The sequence below is a fragment of the Caretta caretta genome, chromosome 2 (genome assembly GCF_965140235.1).
Source record: "Caretta caretta isolate rCarCar2 chromosome 2, rCarCar1.hap1, whole genome shotgun sequence".
NCBI classification, from domain to species: Eukaryota; Metazoa; Chordata; order Testudines; family Cheloniidae; genus Caretta; species Caretta caretta.
The window spans coordinates 99,612,276-99,624,367 of record NC_134207.1 but is presented as its reverse complement, the minus strand read 5'-3'; the positions used below and the strand labels follow the sequence as shown (position 1 = coordinate 99,624,367).

Here is a 12,092-nt window from a genome sequence, read left to right as displayed (position 1 = left end):
GATCTGGGGCACTGATACGCCCTCAGTGTTGCTAGATCCCATCCTTTGCTCCCACAAGAACCGCTAATCAAAAAATCCTAAAGGTTAATTTACTGTTTTATCCCTTCCCAAAGGTTCAGGGAAGCAGAGGAGGAGCAAACTAATTTAAACATCTAAAACATGGTGTATATTCTTATTTTTTAGATTTATGAGTTTGTTACATTTGGGTTTCTGATTGCTGTTACTATGTTCATCTTCACCCAGACTGGCTCTGAAGCTGTCCTGCTTCTCTATACATTTAGCCCCATGACCTATCCTCCACCTGCTTCCTCCTTCCTCCAGAGTTCCAGCACTCAGCTTTTCTTTCTTTTATTCTCAACCTCTTACTCCTTTCTCTTTTCCTTTGTTTGTTCTTATCTCCTCTGCCTTTCAGAAACCCTTGCTCAGTTCCTCCTCCATTTCACTTTTAAGCCTCTTAACATATCGGTTCTTGATACACCGAAGTCCCACCTTCACCTTGAAAGCCTCTAACCTGTTCATCACCCTTGCTGCTTTTCTGAAACTGCCCTCAGTAGGGCCATCACTAATGATGTCCTTTCTGTCCAGTTTAAAGGTCTCTTCTACATGCTCCTCCTTCTAGATCTCTCTGTTACCTTCAACACCATGAACTAACCCCTGTCATGAAACTCTGTCCTACTCCTGCTTTAGTGGTTCTTCATTTCTTCCATCCTCACTTCAGTTGACATCCCTCAGGATTCTGTCCATGATCTATTCCTTTTTCACTTTTTCCCTGGGTGATCTCATCCACTTCCATATCTCCTAAGTGTCCCTTTGAGTGTCCCACTATGTCAACCTTACATATATTAAAAAGTGAATTTTTCTTTCCTCTAAAACTGTCTTCTACCACCTTTCTCAAAATTGAGAATTCCTCTACCCTCCCTGTCACGAAAGTTTCTAATGTTGATGTCCTCTACTCCCTCACTATTCTTCCCCCCACATGTCCAGGCTCTGCTGCTTTTTCTAAAATCTGCTGCCACTTCTCTAAACCACACTGTCTTCCTTACCTTCCTCTTTCTCATTGCTGAGAACACTGAGGCTTGTCTTGCCTATCCCTTGACAACTGTAACCTATTCATTTCTAGCCTTCATGTTTCTCACCTCTTTTCACCACCACTTCTACCTAGCTTTTTTTCTGTTGTACCCCATGCTCTCCTCTCACTCCTTAATGCTGCTTTTATCTCCTACTGGTAGTCTTTATCTTCCCCCCGCCCCCCATCCACCTCCCCCACATTCTCACATTTGGATCTGCCTCTCTTTCTGTGCATTGTGACATACTGTTCTTCCTTCAAACTGCTCCTCAAATTTCCCTTATGGGGGTTGATTTTCCATCATTAGTCTCCTCTCTGGTGCTTAGGACCACAACAGCTAGGATTTACTAAGGCCAGAACAAAGACATAGGCGTCTAAGTGTCTCTACACCCTCAGGGACAGAATTCTGCTTCAGACCTTTCTCTCCATGCTCTGAGACTAGTTTCTCTGTTCCTTTCTCACCATAGGTTTTGATTATTCTAATTTGTTGTTTCAAACTTCTTACTGTCTCTCCTTTCCCTTTCTGTTTTCTTCTCTCCCCATCTATTCTTTTTTTGGTCCCATTTCCCAGTGTTCTACTTCTTCCTTGCTATATATCCACACACCTCAGCATGATTGGCTGCTCAGACTTCTCTTGTGTGAATTTTTTTCCCTTGGAGCACAAGCTCTTAGAAGCAGAGATTGTCTTTGTATATATACAGTGTACAGCTCACAATACAACAGGGTGCCTTATTCTGATTGGGATCTCTGGCTGATGCTATAATGTACAAGTGCAGTAATATCTCATATGGAGGCAACTGTTTGACATAACATGGAGTCTCCACCAGCCCTCACCGCCAAGTGGCTCCACACAACGGTTAGCAGCAGAGAGAGAGAGAGACTGCGGAGGTAGCACATATCTGCTGCTAGGTGTGCATCCCTACCAGCAGGTATGTGCTACTGTAACACAGTCTCTCCTCTTGCTGCTCTCAAGCCTACGATCAGCTATTGTGATGTTTCTGTCTAATTTAGAAGATCAACCTTCTTGTAACAAACTTAAAACTCAGCTTGGGGCCATGGCAAGGTTGGGGAAGATTTCCCCAGCCTTTTGAGCAAACTGAGCTGAGATTTTAGCAAAGCTGCTCCTGTCTGTTGGTTTTCTGTGGAAGCCAAGTGAAATCCAGCCATTTCAGCTTAGCTGAACTTTGGTTTTGAAATATGGTGTTTAAATTCCAAACTCAAATGGTCGTTGGGGTGGAACCGTCAAAGAGTCAAACAGAAGAATAGATCCTCCAACCCCTGGAGACCCTGTAAGCCAAATAGGCCAAGTTTTCACCCAGCTGTACTTTGACATGTATTATACATTTAACTCTACCAATTTATAGGGTTGGCTTTTTTTAAAGAGCAATACAATGATGAAAACAAGGAAGGGAAAGTCTGAGGGTAAACATGAAGGATCTTTTAAAAACATTAAGGTGCTATCACAGAAATACATATTAGTGATCAGACAGATAAATATTTATTCTTTTTTAAAAGGCATATTATTTAGCTGATGGAGCATACCTGCTCTGTTGGAGTCATTACAATCTGCTTGGCTAATTAAGTGGCTTTTGGTGTATGTGCTAAAATTGAAAATACACATTATAGCTATTATGTTCTATTGGGTGACTGTATTTTTTGGGAAATGTACAAGTTTTGATAACATTTATTATTTGCTTAACAGACTGTAACAGCTCTGAAGAAGCCGTGACAGTCAATTATGGAAATCTGCATTTAGGCACTTTTTAACTAGTGGATTTCTTTTTGTGTGATATAGGAAGCCATGAAGTTCCACAGTATAAATCCTTTGTACTGTTCTGAGTTTGTAAATCTGCAACTGCTCTAAAATACGTCTGTCTGAATGCCAAGCATGTGTGTGACCATAAGTCCTACTTAAAAAAAAAAAAAATAGGACACATGCTGTCACGAGAACAGCAGTTGACTTCTAAAGTCATTATTGTGCCCATCACAATCCTTTCAGATTAATCAACGTGATTAGATCATTTAACAACTTTCAGGTTTTTTAAGCAAATGATTTCGGTGTTATGTAAGCACAAACATTTGCTGAAACCAGTGTGTTTATATTGGTTTTACTCTGATATAACTAAACAGTTGCCATTAAAAAATGCTCAATAGTTCTTTGAATTTCTTCTTTTTAATAAAAGGAGTGTTACTGAAATGACACTTAATATATGTAGCATTAAACATTTTTTAATGTTACCATTTTAAAGCATTTTGAAGGAGAATTCTTACCAGCCTAATACCCGAGGACTTTCAGCAGTTGAACAACATAGTTCATTGATAAGCATGTACAATTTCTATTGATGGCATTGATTTTGCATGTGCAGACTGATAGTATATGGCCTTCAGATCAAATTTTATCCTGAGGCTTTAGTAGTAGTATTGACTTGATTTCACCAGCCTATGCACCTTTGGGGAGCTATGCACTACTCCTGGCTCATAGAGCTTTATAATCTTTGTACATGTGTTATCAGAAGGGTGAATTTGCATTGTAGTTCTCCTTTCTTATCATTCAGGGTATTTTATCTCCTGTGGAATGTCTATTTTCAGATGCTGATAATATGTGTCAAATAAGTACATAGGTAGATCAATCTCTTAATTCATTGACACCTGTATTGTATCTAGAACTGAGTTTCTACACATTCTAAACGGAAATATTTATTAGAATAAAAAAAATTGGGCAATAGTCCAATCCATGTTAAACATGAGAGAAATCCTGTGCCCCAGATTGGTAGGCTGTGTGTGACTTGAGAGCTGAGTGGTGCGACTAGTATAATAAAGAATTACTGCTTCTGAGGATCCTCTGTCATACAGCTAATTGCTGTTTAACATTACAGCATGGGGAAGGGGTAGCTCAGTGGTTTGAGGATTGGCCTGCTAAACCCAGGATTGTGAGTTCAATCCTTGAGGGGGCTATTTAGGGATCTGGGGAAAAAATTGGGGTTTGGTCCTGCTTTGAGGGGGGAGTTGAAGTAGATGATCTCCTGAGGTCCCTTCCAACCCTGATGTTCTATGATCATTCCTAGGTGTTCTTAATATTGAAAGGTCAGTGATTTACTGCTTAATATTGGTTTTCCTTCTTTTTGTTTTTAGCCCCCTGTGAAGCCAACTCGTTTTTTTGCCATAGTAATATGTGTATTAATAATACATTGGTCTGCAATGGACTCCAGAACTGTGTGTATCCTTGGGATGAGAACCACTGTAAAGGTAATTTATAGGTATATAGAACTGGAATTGTCAAGATAGTTAACTATGTAGGGAACAGCATGATTATTCTCAGTGACTTATTAACCTATGTGCCAGACCTACGGGTTAAGGCTTCAAGCAAGAGCAAATAAGGGGCAGTATACAGCAGCCAACTGAGAGAAAGAAGAGGGATGGAAACACTGGTGAACTTGCCTAAAATGTTGCCATTTTGCTTTGCTTTTGACTTGGTTGTATAGGTTATGACCCATTGGCTGGCTCTCTGATTTCTTGGGCTCTGTGTCCCGTGCTTTCTTGCATGTATATGTGAGGTTTAGTCTGTTACTCAACTTTGGAGTCCATGTCATCGATACCTTTACAGTAGTGGGGCAGGAGGTGGGGCATAAACATTATTTGCTCTTTTATGAAGTGGGCGAGGAGGAGAAAGAAAGCTTTCGGCTATCACTAGCTACTTTGACATCAATGTGGATGGCTGGGGAAGTAGGGGGAAAGCATCCCTTATCATGTTTGAAATCAGTTTTTCCAGTTGTGATGCCTGTTGCTAACAACAGCAGCCCTGAAACCCCAGGCGCAGCAGGAGTAATTCTGTATCAAGCAGCCAAATCCATGTATAATCTCCCAGTCAAGTTGAAATGTAAAAAATAGATACAGGAAAGCAGGCATGACGTCTGTGTCGTGGAGACAGACTGGCACTCTTGATCAGGTGGTGGCACTGGTTTCCAAGTGGCCTATGTCAGATTCCCTTTACTTTTGAAAAATTCAGCATTTGTTTTCTTCAGATGATTTAACTAACTCTCCTTTGAGGCTGTGGACACCATTTGCTTATTCTGCCACTGCAGATTTGATCCTGCAAACATGAGATAAGCCAAATTTAGGAACCAATCAAGGGGAAAAATGAGGGTGGCTTAACAGTCAGCTTATAAGTCCACTGAAGTCTGTAAAATCCTCTGACAAGCAGGGAAAGAAAATAAAATGTAAATGAACTCATACCGGCAACAAACACAACGAAACACTTAAAATGAGTAATATGCCTTGCAGAAGCTAGGCTTACAGTTGGGGGAAAGCTATATCGCTTTTCTTTTTTCTTCATGAATTAAAAAAAAAGGAGGGGGACCCACTCCTCCCTTTAATTTCTAGAATGAATCTCATCTACCCTCGTTTAAGTGCCATGCTGAAGCTGTACCATTACCTCTAAGGCATATTTTTTATTTATTTCCCATTATATTTCTTACTAGAGCAGTAGATTTGCTGGCTCCAGCAAACAAATAGGCTGATTGCAGTGCTGCTGCTTTTTGAATCTGGTACTGCTGCCAGGTCTTCATCAGTTGGTTGGAGGACCCGGGAACCAACCTCCAGTAGCAGCCCAATGGGGAGTGAAGCATCACTTTAAATACCATGAAGGCCACAAGAAAAGGTGCCTGCAGGCCAAGCAGTGGGTGTCACTGATTCGTTGTGAATGCCTTTGATTTTGAAGTAACACCAATCTGTTATGCATTAGACTGACAGTAGAAATGAGGCTGAATTAAAAGTTAAACATTATTCACAATTTCCCATTGAAAGTCATGTACCTAAAGTTTCTGTTATTGAGAGGTGCTGAACTCTTTCAGCTCCCATTGAGTGCCACCATCAGCCCACCCAGGCACCTGTAAATTAGGAAGCAAACCACAGAGAACTACACAGAAGGGGGAGATGACATTAAATTCTCTTTCTGAGAGTTCACTGAACCTTTTTAATGCTGGGACAGATATTTTAGCAGGCAGGGAGAATTTCTCTTTCTTCCCTGTATTAACAATGGGCGAGATTGGCACTTGGCAGCCCACAGAAAGGTATGGGTAGTGTGTAGGATCAACCTTTGAGTTGAAGCCAGTGGTGTTCTGAAGGATCATATTCATTAACATGGTTCTAGGAAATAAAATAAATAAAGGCTGATAGAGGATTTTTCCTGGAAACCTTATTTTGAATAGCTCCTCCATTTTCTCCTGATTCAGCTCAATCTTTGAATACCATCAGCTCAGCTCATCAATATTAGGAGTTCAGATGAGTTCCAAATGCAAAGAAATATTTATTTTTAAAACCGCATAAACTAGTCCTGCTTTCATTGATCTCCTTTCCCAATCTCCTATATCTAGTGAGGGGAGATGGAAGTAAAACAGAAGTGTTGTGTAGCAGACTCATGATTTGTTTTGCAATACAATGGGGATTTGGGGATGAAACTATAGACAGTGTTTAAAAACTAAACTAGCCTTTCATATCTTTGAGTTGGATTACATTCTGATTATCATGTGGCAAATGGGAAAGGTTGTGGTATTGCTATATGATTGCTCTATCTTTGATTAATACCATTTTTTATTTGTTTTTACAAAATTGCTTCTGTAAACTCAAACACAGAATAGAAACAATGTTATGCTAAGCATCAAAACAGTCATGGCTGCGTTTATTTTTTAATCGGATATTAATGCTGTGCTTTTCTTCTTTACACAGAAAAAAGAAAGGCTAACATTTTGGACCAACTTACCAATACCAGTGGGACTGTAATTGGGGTGACCTCTTGCATTGTGATCATCCTCCTTATTATCTCTGTTATAGTACAGATCAAACAACCTCGTAAAAAATTTGTCCAAAGGAAAACAGACTTTGATCAAACAGTATTCCAGGAGGTGTTTGAGCCTCCTCACTATGAGTTATGTACTCTTAGAGGGACAGGGGCTGCAGCTGACCTTGCGGATGTTGCAGATGACTTTGAAAATTATCATAAACTGCGGAGATCATCTTCAAAATGCATTCATGACCATCACTGTGGATCACAACTGTCTAGCACTAAGGGCAGCCGTAGTAACCTCAGCACAAGAGATGCTTCTATCTTGACAGAAATACAACCCCAGCCTGTAAAGCCCCTCATCCAGCCCATGAACAGGAGAAATATTCTTGTCATGAAGCATAGCTACTCACAAGATGCTGCAGATGCGTGTGAGATAGATGAAATTGAAGAGGTACCCACTACAAGTCACAGGCTGTCAAGACATGATAAAGCTGTCCAGCGGTCAGTATCAATAGATTTTTGATGAAGACTATTGCATAAGGACTTGATTGCCCCTAAAATATTCTTGTTTTCCTCATTTTTTTATACATTTCCTTTTATTTGTAGGTTAGGCCATAATGTTTTCTTCTGTCTTTCTCTCTCTCCTCTCTCTGTCTCCACCTTCTCCCTTCCTGAAGCCCCTCACCCCTGTTCATTCATTTATTCTTTCATTCTTTCACACTCACACACACTCTCACACACACCCCTCAACTAAGAGTGGGCACAATTTTTACTAATCCAAAGAAGTTTTTGATCAAATCTAGTTTTTTGAAAGAGCTACATGCATGTGGTTTCCTTATAGCTAAGAGGTGGCCTTGAGTATTGTCCCATAATCCATGAAAACAATAAAGTCCAAATTAGTAAAAAGGGGGAGTATTGACCTATTTTGGTGCATGACAGATCAATGCAAAACACACTTCAGAGATAAGGAAACCCCCTTTCTTATGAAACACTGTTTTCTGCAAATTGAATGACCATATTTTCAAAATATTACAATATTTTTTCTGTTATTAACCATGAGATCACTGCTTGTCATTAATCTCTCTCTCTCTCTCTCTCTCTCTCTCTTTTAAAATGAGGCATTTCAGTACTTATAGAATATTCTTATATATTTACATATAAAAATGTTGTTGAGAAGAGACTTTCTAATCCATGAAAAAAAGTGAAGTCTGGCATTTTTTAAATACAAAAGCTATTTTTACTGTGTATTGCATCTTGAATGCCTGTAAATAAGAATGATTAAAAGTTTACAAGTAAAAAAAAGGAAAACAGAAACACCTATGAATGACTTATTTGGAAAAGAGCACTCAGAAACTTTTTATATGTATTTGTGTTTTGCCTTGCACATATTGTTGCGCTTTTGTGTTTTATATGCCCTACATGGTTGGTTGGTTGGTTGGTTGGTTGGTTTGTGTGTGTGTGTGTGTGTGTGTGTGTGTGTGTGTGTGTTTGTGCACACATTTAAGCTAGCTAGTCTCTGAAAAACTCATCAGTTTTTTTTTAATCTAGCTGCATGCCAGTGTAAATGGCTCGATGCTATTGGTACAAATTGATCAAATTAGCAAGATATATACTTTTTATTAAGTGTGTGTATGCATATATTTCTTTTCTTCTATGCAAATATTATTATGTTGAATGAAATAGCCATAACATTCCAGGTTCTGCCTCATTGGGTCTCTAAGCAAACATGAGTCTGAGTACAACACAACTAGGGTCTAAAAGGCAAATTCAAGGTAAGTAAACATACATGAATGCCACATGCACCATCTGTTGCATTTCATTATATGTTGTTTTATTTGACAAAGTTTGATAGTTTTCATGATATATGCTAGCTATCTAAAGTCTCTGTATATAGAGTCAGTTTTGAATATCTATATATAGAGAGCATTTAAAATTGCAGATGACTTCTTTAACAATATAAACTAAACATTAAATCTATTAAAATCCTTATACTTGATAGCTTTGTAACATCCCACTGCTAAATGTGATCTGCATTTTAACACATTATAAAGACAGATGCTTTGCATGGATGTGGTGTTTCATGTTTCATTTATGAAAATTACGTTTTAAAAGTCCTATCATGTGATACAGCATGTAAAACCTGGCAGCCTAACTTATTTTAGTTATGAAGATATGAAGCAACCTGTTGTCAATTCATTTGATTCATTCAAGTTTGGGGAGTTAGTAGTGTCATTTTAATATTTACCATTTACAAATCATTTTACTTGTCATTTAGTAGGCAGTTCATTTGAAATTAATTTATTACCACCACCATTTATCTGAATAAATATAATCTCAACTTTCATAAAGAAGTTACAGCTAGATCATAGGCTATACACATATGTTATATATACAATTGTTAATCAGATGTTTATATCTATTTTGTAGGGAGAAAGTGTAAATGCTTTAATGTTTTTTATGTAGATAAATATATTTGTCTACCTATATTTTTCCTTTATAGGGAGAAAATATTTTAACAGTGTTTTGTTTTCAGAGAAGAACTATTTATGCAAACATGGGGACTATGAAAAGAAAAATCTAGAGTGAATTATTTCAACTGTCTGGAAAAAAAAGGGATATATTTCTAAATTTCATTCCACTGCCTCTATCCAAACCTAAGAGTTACAGACGTTTCTTACTTCCTCAGCAAGATATTCCCATTGCACAATAACATGTTTCTTTTGTAATTTGGTTGCTGGCCACAAAGTGCTCCTTAGTTTTTCAATACATTTTGAGATTTACTGGAAACTTGAAGAAGAAATTAGTTCCTGGCTGAAACTATCCTAGCTTTATTTTTTATGTTAGTATTATTTCAGATGATACATTTTATGTCTTTATCAGCTTGTCTATTGTGTGATATGTGAAAGAAGATGATTTTACATTGAACTTTTGTTATATGTACATTGTTTTCATTATATAGACTGCTTGAGAATAGTGCGCTCCTGAGTGGTTTTGAACATGCTACAATGAAATGTGAAACTATGGACCATGGAAACACCAGCTAGAGGTTTTATGGACTCTCTGATCACCTTTTCTCATATCATGATAAAGTTCAGCAAACTATATTGAGTAAAATTACTAGATGGCAATAAGACTCTAATTATTATCATAATTGGTCATTTTTCTTTTTGTTTTTTTCCTCTTTTTAAATTAAAGTTACGAAGTAAGATACCCAATTTCAGGAACAATTTATTGAAACCAGGTATTTAGCCATTCATAATCACTTCAATAGAAATGTTTGTTGGATATGCATCTAGCAAAATGACTGAATTTGACCACTGAGAAAATAATCTGCATGTATGTTACTGAATATTTGAGTTGGCAAAAATCCCTTTTATTAGATACATTGTAAAAAGCATGCATTCACAATTACTGTTGTTACTGTTCCATTTCTTTGTGTCATATGCTTGCTACTTGTAACTTTTTATATAAAGATACATAAAACAATGTATAATAATTTCTTACCTTGAGTTTTAAGATAATGTTTTCATTCACTGAAGCAAAACAACCTTACACAGAAATTTACCAAACCTGTTTCTACAAGGTTATACTCAATATTCAGCTTTCATGAACTAAAAATCAAACCAAATACTTTAGAATTGCCCCCGCCCTCCAACATTTCACCCTTTATAATATATTAAAAGGTTATATTATATACAAGGAATATTAAATATAATATATAAATATGATATAGTATATTGAAATAAATATTTTCATATTATGTAAAAGTAAAAATGAAATGAAATGAAATATTTTGATGTTGCCAAAACAAAATGTTTCACCTTTTTCCCTTCAAAAGTTTAATCAAAATCCATACTTTCCCACAAAAACCTTTGATGTTTGACAAAACTGCCTATTTTTGACAGAAAACTTCTGTCTAAAACATTTCAACCAGCTGTACATACAACATCCACACTACAAGTACAAAACAAACGACAGCAGTAAAAGATTGCCTATGCTTCTCTGCTAATACTTACAAGAGTGCTAAATGTGGCGTTGGAGATATTTGTGAACTTGAAATTTGTCCTTTTAGAACTAGACTGAGGGCTGGACTATATTAATAAAGTTTCATCTGTTTGACTAAATAGAGTTCAAACTGATCTAGTTAAAGTGGTGTAAAACCCTAATGTAAATGCACTTAACCTGATTTAACTTCTGGGTAAATCAGTTTACTTAATTCTGTAGCTTACTGGTGTATGCTACACTGATATAAGCAAGGGTTAAACTGATTTGTGTGTGTCTACATTTTAGGTTTGCACTAGTTTAATTAAATCAATTTAGTTAACTCAGTGCAATTTTTCTAATATAGAGAAGTTCTCAACCCAGCTTGCTTATTTCTCATTGTGTTTTTTTTTCTACCAAGTGGAATTACGATAGAGTTGAGGGGTTTTTGTTTTTGTTGCATGTAGTGCTTTGTACTTCCTTTTCCTTTTAGGTGATAGTGTCAACCAATCACGGCTTTCAATGTATTTTCCTGGCCCAAACAACGTGTTCCAAGTCCACAGAATCTCAGCTTTCATTAAAATAAAAGAAGTCACTACAAAAGAAGCAAGTTTCTAGGACTCATGGTTGCAAAGTAAGCCATCCAAATAGGAGCAAGGTGGAAATGGATTCCATCTGATTCCCTGGTTCTTCAGACAACTTAAAAAAATCGCTCTGAGATGTGTGACTATCCCATCATCCATGAATATCTTTGGGGTGTTATCGCTAAGTGGGTGGAACTGAGATGGGGTAGGGTTGGGAGTTGCTGGAGAAAAGGAAGTGTAGAGGGAAGAAAGGTGGAGATATGGGGAACATGCAGAGGAACAATGAAGGGAGGATAGTCTGGGTAACTACTGGAGGGTGTTGGGAAGATGTGTAGGTGTCACTCATTTCCTGTAATAAGTTGGTTAACACACAAGTGACTGTGTTAAGATGCTCTCTAACCCTCCAACATGAAGGAAACTATTGAACATTTCAGAATTGTGTATAGATCTGCTTTTGTTGTGCTTTGCAGAATGACTTTCTTGCAAACAAGGATTAGGCCTTAGTTTTGTGTTTGCTTGGCCTCTGTCCCTCTTTACATGGTAGGTCCCTGTTGACACCCAAGAATTTTCCAGTTAAGGTAGCAAAAATGGAGAGTTTTCTGAGTTATCACGGATCTTATAAAATTGTGCAATTCAAGAACTTTGTACAAAGAAATTTCCCATGTGACTACTAAGCCTA

General features: G+C 37.5%; 1 protein-coding gene across 13 annotated transcripts in view; it reads left to right on the top strand.

Moving 5' to 3' along the window:
• Positions 1–10,351, top strand: part of NETO1 (neuropilin and tolloid like 1) — a 93,539-nt gene extending 83,188 nt beyond the window's left edge. For 4 of the 13 annotated variants that reach the window (XM_075125329.1, XM_075125330.1, XM_075125332.1 and 1 more), the window contains exons 8-10: positions 4,199–4,312; positions 6,791–7,349; positions 9,808–10,351. In XM_075125329.1, coding sequence (XP_074981430.1) covers positions 4,199–4,312; positions 6,791–7,349; positions 9,808–9,892 — 758 coding nt within the window. In that variant the 3' untranslated portion in view covers positions 9,893–10,351. Of the gene's footprint in view, positions 1–4,198; positions 4,313–6,790; positions 7,350–8,531; positions 8,621–9,348 lie in introns of all 13 variants that reach the window. The other 9 variants (XM_048840121.2, XM_048840125.2, XM_048840129.2 and 6 more) reach the window with 7 other exon arrangements.
• The last annotated feature ends 1,741 nt before the right edge of the window (positions 10,352–12,092 follow it).